This window comes from Channa argus, chromosome 1, assembly GCF_033026475.1.
Source record: "Channa argus isolate prfri chromosome 1, Channa argus male v1.0, whole genome shotgun sequence".
In the NCBI taxonomy this organism is placed as follows: Eukaryota; Metazoa; Chordata; class Actinopteri; order Anabantiformes; family Channidae; genus Channa; species Channa argus.
Genome location: NC_090197.1, coordinates 30,189,569 through 30,203,091, shown reverse-complemented (window position 1 = coordinate 30,203,091; position 13,523 = coordinate 30,189,569). Strand labels below are relative to the sequence as shown.

Below are 13,523 nucleotides of genomic sequence, written 5' to 3'. Positions count from 1 at the left end.
ATATACGAGAGAATTGTTGGAAATGAAGCAACCAAAGCTGGCTTTTTGTCCCCAGTGTGGTTCAAGCCCTAGAATCCTATGTTTACCTCTCCTGCAGACCCCACAGTCTGGTAAACATAAGACTGGCTTCACCATCTGAATCTCTAAGACATGATAAAACCGTTTGCACAGGTTCAGAAGTACTGCACATAAGCAAACTGCTTGTTGACCTGGCATCATAAGTTATACAACCTTTTAGAGGCTACCTCTTTGATTAGGACCTCTCATCATTAAATCCAACCTGTTAAAATCTTCTAAAGCTAACTAACTCTAACTCTCCCTCTCACAAGAAAAACAGTCCCTCACCTGTCAATTACTAAGGATTGTTGAAGATCCCCTGGAGCCCAATCAGCAGCCAGCATCCCAAAACCTAACGCCTCTATTCAGCTACACACATGCTTCATGCTGCTGATTAAAGGATCTGAGGCCAAACTGAAATAACTTCACCCGTCCATTGTCCCGACCCAACACTGCTCGTTATTCAAGCCACTTTAACTCAGAGGAATCTTAAGTTAATGTGGATGAATCTTACACATACTATTACAGGGTGACCTAATACATTAATCAGTATGCTAGAGGTAATAACAGTGTTCTGTGAGTAGAACAGATCTTTAATCACTGTAGCAGAACATTCTGGCTCATCACTGTTCATCCAGCTACATTCCTGAGGATCTAATGAGAGCTCTTAGCACACTTGTTTTTCATTTGTAAGCACAAATGAAGCAGTCATCTCTCCGATCTGATATTAAAAAAGAATGTCTCTGGTGCAGATTTTTCCCCCGCATCTGACTTTTGTTTTATAGATGATCCTCATTAAGCACAAGTATGCCTAAAATGCCATTAATTTAACCATGTTCTTTCTCTTATTTTAAAAAAAGCTGGTTCCTTTTAGCATATATATATTTCTTCTTAAGCAACTAGAGCTTTGATTATTTGTTTAAATTATATGAACATTTTTAAGGTGTGGGTTTCCTCAGATGTGTGTCGTGTCTACATTCAGCCATGCATGTTATGATAAATCGCTGGGAGACATCAAGCTCCCCAATAGCACAACTGTGACCATGAGGTATTAATCACAGCAGGACAGATTATTACCTGTCTTCCCTCTATCTTTTCCTTGTGACATTGCAGAGCCTAAACAAACAATAGTGTGTTGGTAATATCCACAATTTGCAGTGTTTTATGAGGCACTGTCAGACTCTTGTTATGGATCTTTGGGTGCCGAGTAAGTAGCTTCTGCTGTAAAACTAACTTACCGTACATTTTTATTCTAATGTTTTTAATGTTGCAACTTAGAATGATGTGATTACTATTTTTTGCAGAACCGAAGAATGGTGATCATGGTTACAGTGAAGTGGAATGTTTTAGTCTGGTCAAGTTTGACTCATTTCTTTGTTTCTCCTACAGCATCTCCAACTGTTCCTCCACTGCACTCGGAGCATTTCAAACCCTGTCATGAAAAGGACCTGGCCTACTGCCTAAATGGTGGTGAATGCTTTGTCATTGAGACACTTAGTGGGCCTCACAAGCACTGCAAGTAAGTGATTATTTTAATGCCTCTTCTGATTTCTTTTTCCTGCTTGTATTTTAATGTTTTCATCTTCATCCGGCTCTTGATTCTTCTTCTGCTTCTGCTAAAAGCAGTAGTACAATATGTGGTATGCTCATATTTGTGTTGCTTCTAGTAGTGAATGTCTTTCAAACATTTTGGGTTACCGATGAATCACTCTCTACCAATAACTTGTGTAGGAGCCCATGTTTGAACAGTCATAGTTTCTCCACAATAGAGCAAAGCTAAGTATAGTTTTCTCTTGTAAATGTTCTGAATCCAAGCTGAAATTGCAAGCTAAGCCAGGTGTCAAACATACAGGCTTGAAAATATTTGATACTTAAAAATTTACTGTGTATTCCTTTAATTTTCTTTTTGCTTTTGGTAGATGTCTAGCTAAAGTGCTGTTTCTGAAAAATTCTCAGTAGTAGTTTATGGAGAAACTTAATTTCTGTGCAGCTGTGCATGTGGCTCCATCTATAACTTTGTGTGTGTGTGTGTGTGTGTGTGTGTGTGTGTGTGTGTGTGTGTGTGTGTGTGTGTGTGTGTGTGTGTGTGTGTACACACACACATTGGTTTTGCTGTTTTATGTGTATGTGTGCCTCAGTTGTCCCAGATTTGAGAAAAGAGCTCATGGGCACTTAGCCTGATCAGATCTGGGGCCCTTTGCTAATTAAGTCCCAGAACAACGTCTTCTAAAAATCTAACTGCAGGACTTCCACCGACCTGTTTTTCAAAGAGCCTGTATTCTCTATTCTCTGCTACAAGTATACATCCGTATGCTTGTTTAAGTGCATGTGTGTGTTTGTGTGTGGCTGATAATAAGGGGTGTGTTTTGGCTCAGAAAGCTGAACTTGAGATGCAGTGATGTAGACGTACATTTCATCATATAATATATTGATACACACAGATGATAAAAATACCCACCGATTACTTGATGACATGCAGTTACTTTTTAGATTTTGTCGGTGTACATACATATTCAGTCAGCTGGTTGCTATAGAACTCCTATGCATGCTACTGGGCCTGTAGTCCGACTCCTGCAATGCAAACCCAATATTTTGGAACCATAACTTATTTTAGAGAGGTATTTTTCCCTAAAAGTGGCTAAAAACTCAGACACTACAGGTAAATGCATAACAGTTGTCACGGCTGCACGTACATATAACATAGTCAATCACTTGTGTCAGAGCAGAAAGGATCAGTCCAGTTTAAATGACAAATCAAAGTGCTGTAGATGCAAAGGCTGCAGTTGTGCTACTCGCTAAAAGTTGTTTGGGGTTTTTTTGGTTGGTTGGTTTTCTTTCTTTTACTCCAGTAAAACTGTTTCGAGTTTACATGCTATTTAAAAATGATTTTACTGTAGAAAGCCAGAAGAAGCACTGGTTTCTTAAGTAAATGCTTTGAAAGAGGTGACCACTCCAGTCTTTCCCCTGCAGTTTTCAGTACATTATGCACTGTGTAGTCCAGTCAAAAGTCAACCAAACTACACAAGAGCACAAACATTTTTTAGCTTTCTATTTTATTTCATGAAAGTGATGATAGATGAAGGAGTCAAGGGAAGCAGGACAAGCAAGACTGAAAACTGGAGAGAGAGAGTGAGAGAGACCGAGGTGTGGGTGGACGAGCATTTTAAGATGGAGGAGTGTGGTTGCCCTCCTCCCCTGCGTGCATTCATTACCATGACAGCATAATCTGTGGACAAGCTTAGCTGCTAAAGAGTGATGCCGTGTATGCAGGGATGGCCTTGAACACGCAGTCTGTGCATGTTAATGTGAGTACCAAGGTACAGTGGAAAGAAAAATGCTTAATCGCGTGGCAATGAGCTTTCTAAAGAAAAGATATGGACCATCAAACAATATGGCATCTGCTCTGAATCTAAATAGCAGCTGGTATGACCATGCAGTAAACTATGTTTAGTACTTTGCTTAAGAAACATTTGGATTTTAGAGGTGGTGATATTTATGCTCTAAAACTAATGAATCATACCCTTCACACAAATATTTTATAAATGGATGAGGTTTTTTAGTCAGCCCCAGTGACTAAAGACTAGAGAGCACATATTGCTAGGAGGTTTAATTAAATAAAAAAAAAGTTAATACATTATGCTTACTTTGAAATCTCTGTAGATATTCATTTATCCTGATCCACAAAAAAGTGACACATTTTACCCCAGGCACAGGATCAATGTGTAATCTGATTCAATTTGTGGTTGCAACAAATTGAGACAAATCAGGTTGTAAATGTGTGATCAATCTGGACATTTAATGGGGAAAAATTGAGCTAGTTTGTGGCATTACTTGTCATATAGTTAATCATTTTTTATTTGTGAGATGAAACCTGATCCTTTAACAGTGATTTTCTCCAGAAAGTTATAACTCAGTTATCAAGTGCTGTTCCCAACCAGTAGTAAAACAAGCATGTGATTGTCCCCCAGAGCACTCTTTAGCGCTGTCGGTGTGCGATGGCTGTGTTTGTGAACCTACGGGGACAGATGCAGAGAGGGGAGTCGTAAGGACCGCTCATTCTCTAACAGACACACACACACACACACACACACACTGCTTTGGGCAGTATAGTCAGTATAATCATTAGTGCTCAGCTTACCAGTAAATTAGTCAGTGTGTTAAGATAATATTTTCAGAACATGGCAAGAGGCCAAGGGATTCTGTGATGGTGAATTTGATTAATTACTTTTTTTTTGGCTTATCCGGATTTTCCCAAAGAGAATAAAAACTATTAATGATAGTTCTAATGTAATTAGAGGTTCTATTTAAATATCTTCCCTTTGCTATTTGCCCATATATGATTAGTCTGATTTCTCTTGTTAATCTCTCATGCTGGTTTGTCAAGACGGACAGTGTGGTGCAGTGGCTAGTGCTGTTGCCTCACTGCAAGACAATTCAAGACGAATTTCTGGCCTATCGTTTTTCTTCTGCTGGACTAACTGCAGTAAAGGTTGCCCGAAGTCTAGCTAGCAACAAGGGCTAGCTAAGCCCATCTCATTGCCCTCTGATTTAAAGACTATTCCAGAGTGAGAGAAAGGCAATCTCACCTGGCAGGTGGTGGTAGCATCGTTTTGGAAGAGCATCCTTGCAAAGCCCTCTGCCAATAAAACCAGAGTGGGACACAGAAACTCTCTTGAGGGCATGGACAGATGACACACACAAACCCTGGCACAGTGTGTGTATTGGAAGCTAAGATGTTGGACTAGACTGCATAGCAGGTAATAGATCAGACCTCTTTCCAAGAGAGGGTTGTTTTTAGAAAGAAATTATAGCAGTGGACATGGTAAAGTGTTCTAACATTTTTAATGTTGTAGCTTGACATTTAGTAAATTGTGAAAGACTGATAACTGCCATGAGGTTTGATATCAGTAATGATCGTAGAAATGCCACTTTCTTACAGTGTACATCAAAATGAATAGGATTGCCGGCTAAACAATGTTTGTTAATGGAAAAAATACAGAACAATGTAGGTTTAAGGCAGTGACTGTTTAAGAACAGGCTGATGTTTATTGATGTGCCTTAAATTAAAGAATACTGGAGCTTAAGCAGTTTTACTGGAAAATTACTAATTTCACTAAGTATTCTCTTCAGTTCAAGTATTCTCTTCATTGTGTTGACTGCCAAGCACTGATGTAATGGCTTTGTATGTGAAGCCATGGGGGGGGGGAAAGATTTCACCAAAAGTTCATGTTTTTTTTTTTCTCCAACCATAAACATTTTTTTTCCGCACATGTCCCGACAAGCTTTTGCAAGATCTCGCAAAATTTTTTATTTTTTTTGTTGTTGTTGTCATTGTTGTTTTTTTCTGTTTTCCAGCCATATACCTTTTTCGGACTCCGTACATGCTAAATGATTTAAACAGCCAAACAAGAAAAAAATAAAAGAAATCTGAAAATAAACTCATACAACTAGATTAAATGTTTCTTCCATCCACTTTCCTGGAGCTAGTTTATGACACAAGAATTAAGATCTGATAGAATTACTGAAGACATATTGTTATATTGACATACTGAAAATATTTCAACAACCTATTCCAAGAAAAAAAAATATATTTTAGTTCGTATAATATATATAGGACATAGAGGATGAAATGAATCATTATAAAGATATGATTTCATGTAATAAATAGAAAACACTGGTTTGTCTTTAGAAGGCTGTAATATCGTGTGAATAGCCTGCTCACTAAGGTAAAAAGAAAAAAAAAAACAAGGTTGTGCAGCAGACAACCCATTTATTTCCAATGTGTATTCCTCCTTCCCTCACTCACAATCCTCCTCATTCTCCCTCTTGTCTCTGTGGACACCAGCTTTTCTTTTTTCCATGTAGCCTTTGGCTTTTTAAAAACGTTCGGCCATGGACCAGCACCACTAGATTGACTTGAGCCTCACAGGTGCAAAGAGTGGCTGCAGTGGAATACATAACATTACCTTCGCTGCTCATACACACAGTGACAAGCCAATTAGCAAGAATCATGCATGAAATTGAAAACATAGCACCAATAACACATCTAAGCTGCCAGTAAACAAGGAGATTAAAGCATATGAAAACAGAACAGGCACTAGGATCACAGGATCAGTGGAACAGGGGATAAAACTGCCATTTTTGCCCATCAGTCTGCACTCAATCACCCATAATGGCAAAGTGAGAATGAACTGAAAAATGTAATTTACAGTATTCAGACCCTTAAGTACTTTGTACTGTTTATAGAAGCAGTGTTGGCAACATTTACAGCTTCGAGAATTCTGGGGTTATTGAGCAAAATTTAAATAACCAACAGTTTGAATAAACAGAGTAATTTTATTGTAGACCTAGATTGTAGTCGGCCCATTTAAGGGTTTGCATGTGAGAATGAGCATTTTGAAATGGTGTAATAGCTAGCTAATAGTGTAATAGGATCACAGTTCCTGAATCTGATTGTCTGGCAGCTGGAGATGGAGACCTTTGGTTGCTGTCAGACGTAGGCCAGAGAAGAGTGCATTATTGCAGTCTATTATGGATGTTTATAAAAGTATCATTACATTCATCAGTTACATAAGAGAAAAGAGGCAGTTTTTAAATGTTGATAAAATTAAGAGTGGGATCAAAAACTTTACCCATGTGAATTAGTGAATTCAGGTATGAGAAATGTGCAGCCATTAGGATTTAATACCATAAGTGTTGCTGGTCCAACAAGCAACATTTCATTCCTGTGGGAATTTAGCTGTAGGAAGATGGTGCGCATCCAGAGACAGACTTATGACAATCATGTCTGATTCTGCAAACTTGTAGCAATCTTGGAACTTTACCAGATCCAGATCACATGTGGCTAGTCTGGAGCTATAGTAACAATTTGAGAAAGTGTGTCTAAACTGCAAAAGTTGGCTGCTGGTTTGGTAATTAGAATGAGAATGAAGTAGAATGCGGAAGAGATCAAAGGAGAGAAACAGTGTTACTAGAAATATCTTCAGTGATTTGGCTCAGTATACAAGAAACAGTTTCTATTTTCTGTTTCATGCAATGTCTTGTTTAAACAAGTATCTAAATAGGCAATTGTAGTCAGCATACGTAACAATTCTGAAGAACTTTGAATAGGCTCCTGGGTAGCCATAGAAGGCAGCAATTTAAATTTCTGTACTGAATTATGTTTATAGTCTTTCTCAGTTGGCAGAAACAGCTGAGTGTGGGAGGTGCAACATGAAATATACAAGCAGATTAGGCTGAAGTCTGTCAGGTTTGCAAAGTTCATGTCAGTTCCAGAAGAGATCAAACTTTTACACCCAGTTTTACAATTCAGGTTGTGGTCGGAGAACTTTCTGAAATTTCTGAAATTAAAGGAGCCAAAAAGAAGGTATATTATATGATATTGATAGCAGGGATTGTGCATATGAAAAAAGTAGTTTCCCAGAGGATAACAAATCATCATTCAGGACTTTAAAGTCTGTCTTTAGGTTCTTGGGCTGTTGGCTATTTGTGTTTGTTCCTGTGTGCCATGGTTTTGAAAGGCTCAGGGCAGGCTCCACAAAATAAAGCAATAATGTTGAGGAACTCGCACCTGGGAAACAGTAGCTGTGCGGGCACCTTTTATTCTTACAACTCTGACTATGGAACCATCTTTGATAACCACAGAGACGCTGTGCACGGGAGGTCACGTATTGGGATGTGCTAGTAGGGTAACACATGTTAGAGTAACAGAGGACAGAGAACTGCCAGGAGTATTGTCTTTGAGTATACTCACTTTAGTCACCTTTTCCCTTTCAGGGAGCCCAGTTTTTGCAATTTGCTGGTTTCTAAATTGGAAAATGGTTTTAATTTACATAAACCCTTTCAAAGGGATTCTCCTAACGTTGCCTGTGTCCACTGCCAACGCTGAGCACTCCTTTAACTTTTTACATCGCTTGAAGACATATCTGAGGAATATGATGTCTGACAAATGATTGAGTAGACTTGTACTGATGAGCATCCATCATGATATTGGAAGAGTTTTAGAGATATTCAGATTTGTATAGTAAAACCCCCAAATTAATCTCGCTCACTCACTTATAATTAGTTATATGTACCTACTATTAAATATAATCCTGCCGGCACCCCTGTGTGGCTTTATTATCCAGATGTGTGAGCACTGAGTGCAGTGCTGTGGAGACTGCTTCACCTATGCTCCCGTTGCTATGGTTGGCAAATTGGTAGGGGTCCCCTGTGGGTGGTAGGCTGTCCTATAGGTGTGCCAGGAGCAGTCACTCAAAGGACTTCATAACAATGTGTTTTTATGCTACAGGCCAGTAGTTTTTCTAGCACTTTGAAATTGAATGTTTTGGCACTGGCACAATGGAGGTGGGTTTTAAGCATGTAGGCACAGGTGCTTGAGCGAGAGACAGGTTGAAAATGTCCATCAAAATCTCAGCGAGCTGCCCAGCACATGCCCTGAGCATGTGTCCGGGATTCCATTGGTGATCTGTCTTGGCGCAGCATAGACATTTGTTGAGGTGAGTTTGAGGGGCTGGTGGTCTGCAGGGGGCGTGGCCTTGGTTGCCGTCCCCTTGTTGTCCCGGTCGAAGCAAACATAAAAGCGACTGAGCTTGTTGAGGAAGGAGACATTATTGTCCATATGAGAGCCACAGGTAGCCACAGGTAGCCTGGGAGGCAAGCACAATCCAACCTGTGTTGTTGTTGGCATCTGTCCCTGTTGGCAAACTTTGATTGTCTAATCGCTTTACATGTTTGATGAGTGGTGAGTACTTGGGTATGAGAAACATGGAGAGGTTGTCTGACTGTTGCAGATGGGGAAGGGGGGGTCGCGGTGTAGGTTTCAGGTATGTTTGTGTAAACATTATCCAAGGTTTTGTTTCCTCTTGTGTGGCAGGAATTTTTGCTGGTGAAATTTGGGGAGCACTGTCTTTAAGTTTGAGTAATTGAAATCGACTGCAACCATAAATGCAGCCTCTGGGTATCTAGTCTGTTGTTTGCTGATGGCTGCATGAAATTCGTTCTTAGCTGGCTTAGCATTAGCGTCCTGGGCGATATAAACTATGGTTTTAATGGTGGATGGGAATTCTCTCTGCAAATAAAAAGGCTTACACTTAACCATGAGAAACTCTACGTTATCAGACCAAAAACACTGACAGATTCCATTCACCAAGCTTTGTTAACATAAATACACAGTCCTCTGCCTCTGGTCTTACCAGAGTCATCTGTCGACCTATCTGCCTTGAGTGTGTAGCATCTTGCTAGCTCAATAGCATTGTCAGGAGATCTCAGGGGTGAGTCGTAAAAACTGAAGAGACCCCAGGCCTCACACTGTCCTTGCTTCACCATCTGGGTCGTCAAGTATAAGCAAAAAATGTGAGAAATTGGTCATAGCCATCATATTTGGTATGGCAATCATTATGAAATAAACAAGTAGTACTATAAGTCTTTCTGTCATCTCAAGAGACCCCCAACAGTCCAAAGTAGAAGTAAATAAAATTATGGAAAGTTCAGTGACCACAAGGATTAACCTTGGCAGTACAATAACTCTGAAATTGAAGTGTGTGAAATGCCCACTATATGGTTTGCTGAAGTGTTTGTCTAAATGCACATGCATCAGTTTAAAATTATACAGGAGCAGACGTGGGATCTTTGTCTAGATTAAAAAAACTATCTTGTGGTTAAAGAAAATACCTTAATTTTATTTCTCAATTACTCATTCTCTCTGTTTCTATCTTTCCATCTCTGTTGCTTTGTCTGTCTCTCTCAACCCTCATTGCCATCTGTGCGATAATAATGGCACACCAGTGGGAGTTTGGCTGGTGTCTCTCTGACAGTAATAAACAAGGCTGATGCCGTGGCTTACTTTTGAGGTGCAAGAAAATTAAACAGATAAGAGACCACAAATTGTGGCTAGAAGGCCCCTTTTCGGTGGGTGCACTGTCCAAGATACAAAAAGGAGCACTTAGTGTGCCTGGGAATGGAAAACAGAAGCTGGGAGGGACCAAGGGAAGGAGGAAGACCATGAACCAGGAAACAGGCGATGAGTGCTTTTTGTGGTGATATGGTTACTAAGAAGAGTTGAGTGTGAGTGATGGTGGCCAAATGTCAGTTTGTCAGTGTGTGCTGATTTAATTAGCACACAATGAGGGCTTAATGATCTCTTGGCAGCTGAGTCGGGGTGTTATATAAAGGGAAGTCAATGTAAAACAGAGTAATCAGCAGTATTGTTTTTAATGATATCCTTATTTAATCCTTCTTATGGTTTCAAATCATTTTTAGCTTTCTTGGATACATCCTGGTCTTGAATAGAAAAGAAAATCAACTGCAACTGTGGCTTTGGTGCTTTTTGTTCTTGCTTTAAAGCTTCACGATTATTGTAATAGTGTTTTAAGTTATTGCCCCAGTAATCATCTGGATGGAAGATTGGGCATTTTGGTGTGTTTTACTTTGTCTTGTTTTTATTTTAATTCAGTTTCCTGCCACAGTTGGTGGCTCTTACTCCAGGGAAGAGCTCATGAACATCAGAGATACTACCCCTGTGGACTTATTTCTGACTTTTTTGGCTGCTACTGCAGATTTACTGGCTATTTTAAACAAGGAGGCGCGTAACAAAATGATGCCCCGCAGAAGAGGTAAACGCTCAGGTGTGCTTGTGCATCTCCGCTGGCATGAATTACACACCGTGCTCCCTGGTATATTCCTCTCCAATGTGCGCTCACTTTGCAACAAAATAAATTAGTTGACCCTGCTGCTGAACAAAAACAGACTTTTTTATGTCCTTTGTTTTGTTCTTCATGGAATCTTGGCTATGTGCTCTTATATCGAACTCTGCGCTGGACAGACACACTGAACTTTCCGACAAAACAAAGGAAGGTGGAATCTGTTTTTATATCAACAGTGGCTGGTGCAGAGATTTTTCTGTACTGCCGCTGCACTGTCCCCCAGATGTGAACAGATATTTTAAACTGCTGAACCCCCGGGAAGCTGCAGGCCCGGACTCCAGCACAGTGCTTCAGGGTGGAGGGAGTGGCACAGTGCTTTAGGGTGGAGGGAGAGACAATCAGTTGTCTCCGGTGTTCAGAGGCAGGTGTCGTGTATCTGATATCTGTAAATGATGCTGTAAACATTGCCCTCCATATAGCAGTGAGATGGACCATTTAGTGTCATGGTGCAGCATAAACAACATGGTGCTCAACATTCCCAACACAGGAGATGGAGATGAAAGTGAATTTCAGGAAAGACGGAGTCCTGCCATACCCCCTGAAATACTCCGGTGACCTCTGTCGAGTCCTTTCTCTTCCTGGGCACCACCATCGCCAAAGAGCTCAAGTGGCTCAACAAAGGCTGTACTTCCTGCGGCAGCTAAAGAAGTTTCACCTTCCTGTGAGAATGCTGGTGAACTTCTACGTTGCCCTCATTGTATTGTTTCAGTCATCCACTCTGCTGAGAAGTTGATAGGCTGCAGCCTCCCATCTCTCCAGGAGCATCTCTCCAGTCCATCAAGACCAGGACCTCACATCACAAGCACAGTTTGTTTCCCACTGCGGTCAGCTTGCTTAACAGTGCCCACCCCCCACAAACTCACAATTACTCTCGCTTTTCAAGTAAACTACCACACATTGCACACTTTTCTGTACATAGCTTCTTATTTTATAATTACTGTATTGTATTCAATCTTTGTGTACGTACTTCATATTTGGTGCGTTTCAAACCATTGCATTTTACCTTTAGTACTTATACAGTACTTGAGGCATTTGCAATATTATATGTATTTTAGATTGTGTTTGCACCTGATACCAAAAATAATCCTAGTACTGTTAAGTGTTCTTAACTGTGCCTGGCAATAAACAGTTTTCTTATTAGCCAAGTTATCAAAAATCCTCAAATTAGGATTGTTTCATTCTAGACTCAGATTTCACCAAGCATACAATTTATTTAGCTTTTGTTATATCCAAGTCAAGATCCTATGGCTCTTCTGTTGATTGGAGGGCTACCCTATTTATATCTGATTAGTGTGTGATTTCCTGTTGTTAGCTGTCTCAAGCAGTCCTCTTGATGCCATTTCTTAGGCTCTCCAACATCTTAACTCCCAATTCATTTGTATTGACATCATTGTTAGTTTTAATTACTGGGATTTGTGCAGTTGCCTTAGCTCAGTCAGTTTGCAAAAGAGCCTTAATTGGATGCTCTGTTTTTTAACCAAACATCCAGATATACTGTGTGTGTGTGTCTGTGTGACAGAGAAAGTTTGTGTCTGTGAGAAAGTGTGTGAGTGTGAACATGATAAACATCTTGTTGTAAATATGCTAAATTAGATGAAATTAATACAAAAAAATTTGCAAAATCTGTTGAAGTCATAAATAAGTCATTCAAACTTTATTTATGAAGCATCTTACACAAAGGTAATGGAATTCAAAGTGCTTTACAGATTATTATATGTTGTATGATGTTGGCAATAAAACATAAAAACACTCAAAACCAGGATAGTTTTTAACAAAGAGAGAAGTTGATGCCAAATGAAAATCAAAATATACAAACATAACAAACAACGTATGAAACAAAATTGCAAAACAGAGTAAAAGAACAAAAAATTGGGAAATGAAATGCTAGCGGTAAATCCCGAAAGCTTTAAGGAATTTTTACATTGAATACTGTTAATTCACATGAATAATTATACTTAGATAAATTAAGGTCATTAATCACAGTGACGTTTTCCTATGAATAACCCTCACAGCCTGTGGCAGCTGGACCCTGATGATGCCAATGGAGGTTTTTAAAGACAATTTGATAAAGAATATCCTACAGCATTCAGATAAAATATAATAAAAAAACTTAATATTATAATCCTTGGTCTAATTACTATTTTTATTTCCTTAATTTCCCATAAGATATCACATTATTGCTTGAGAATAATATGCCATAATATGCCTGGCCAATAATGGCCAGTTGAAGAATAAAGATGCACTTTTTTTGCATTAACATGTTTAATACAGCCAACATATTAACATTTTACCACAGCATGTTAAAACTTCAACTTACAGTAAACAATTTTCCCTTTAAAGAGCTGGTAGAACCAATTTTGGGTGGATTAAGGTAAGAGTGGGGTTTCTGCTGTGCTGTCAAAGTACTGAAATCTCTTTTTGCTGTGTTTTTTTTTTTATTTTTTTTAATTTTTCAAATAGGTGGAGTTGAATGTAGAGGCCACTCCCCAAGCCATTTAGTTCAGTTCAATTTAACTTTATTTATATAGCGCCAATTCGCAACAAACTCATCTCAGGGCACTTTACTGATTAAAGTCAAGACTATAAAGATGTATACAGAGAACCCAACAATTCCCCCATTGAGTAAGCCCTAGGCAACAGTGGAGTGGAAAAACTCTCAAGCAGAACCAGGCTCAGGGTGGGCGGCCATCTGCCTTGACCAGTTGGGGTAAGTGGAAAGTGGGGAGAGAAAAGGATATGGTACCAAAAAGCAACAACAAATTA

The 13,523-nt window shown here is 39.4% G+C and overlaps 1 protein-coding gene across 6 annotated transcripts in view; it reads left to right on the top strand.

Moving 5' to 3' along the window:
• The window catches only part of LOC137131256 (pro-neuregulin-3, membrane-bound isoform), a 314,148-nt gene that overhangs the window by 185,635 nt on the left and 114,990 nt on the right, over positions 1–13,523 (top strand). For all 6 annotated transcript variants that reach the window (XM_067512281.1, XM_067512299.1, XM_067512290.1 and 3 more), the window contains one exon: positions 1,447–1,576. In XM_067512281.1, coding sequence (XP_067368382.1) covers positions 1,447–1,576 — 130 coding nt within the window. The remainder of the gene's footprint in view (positions 1–1,446; positions 1,577–13,523) is intronic.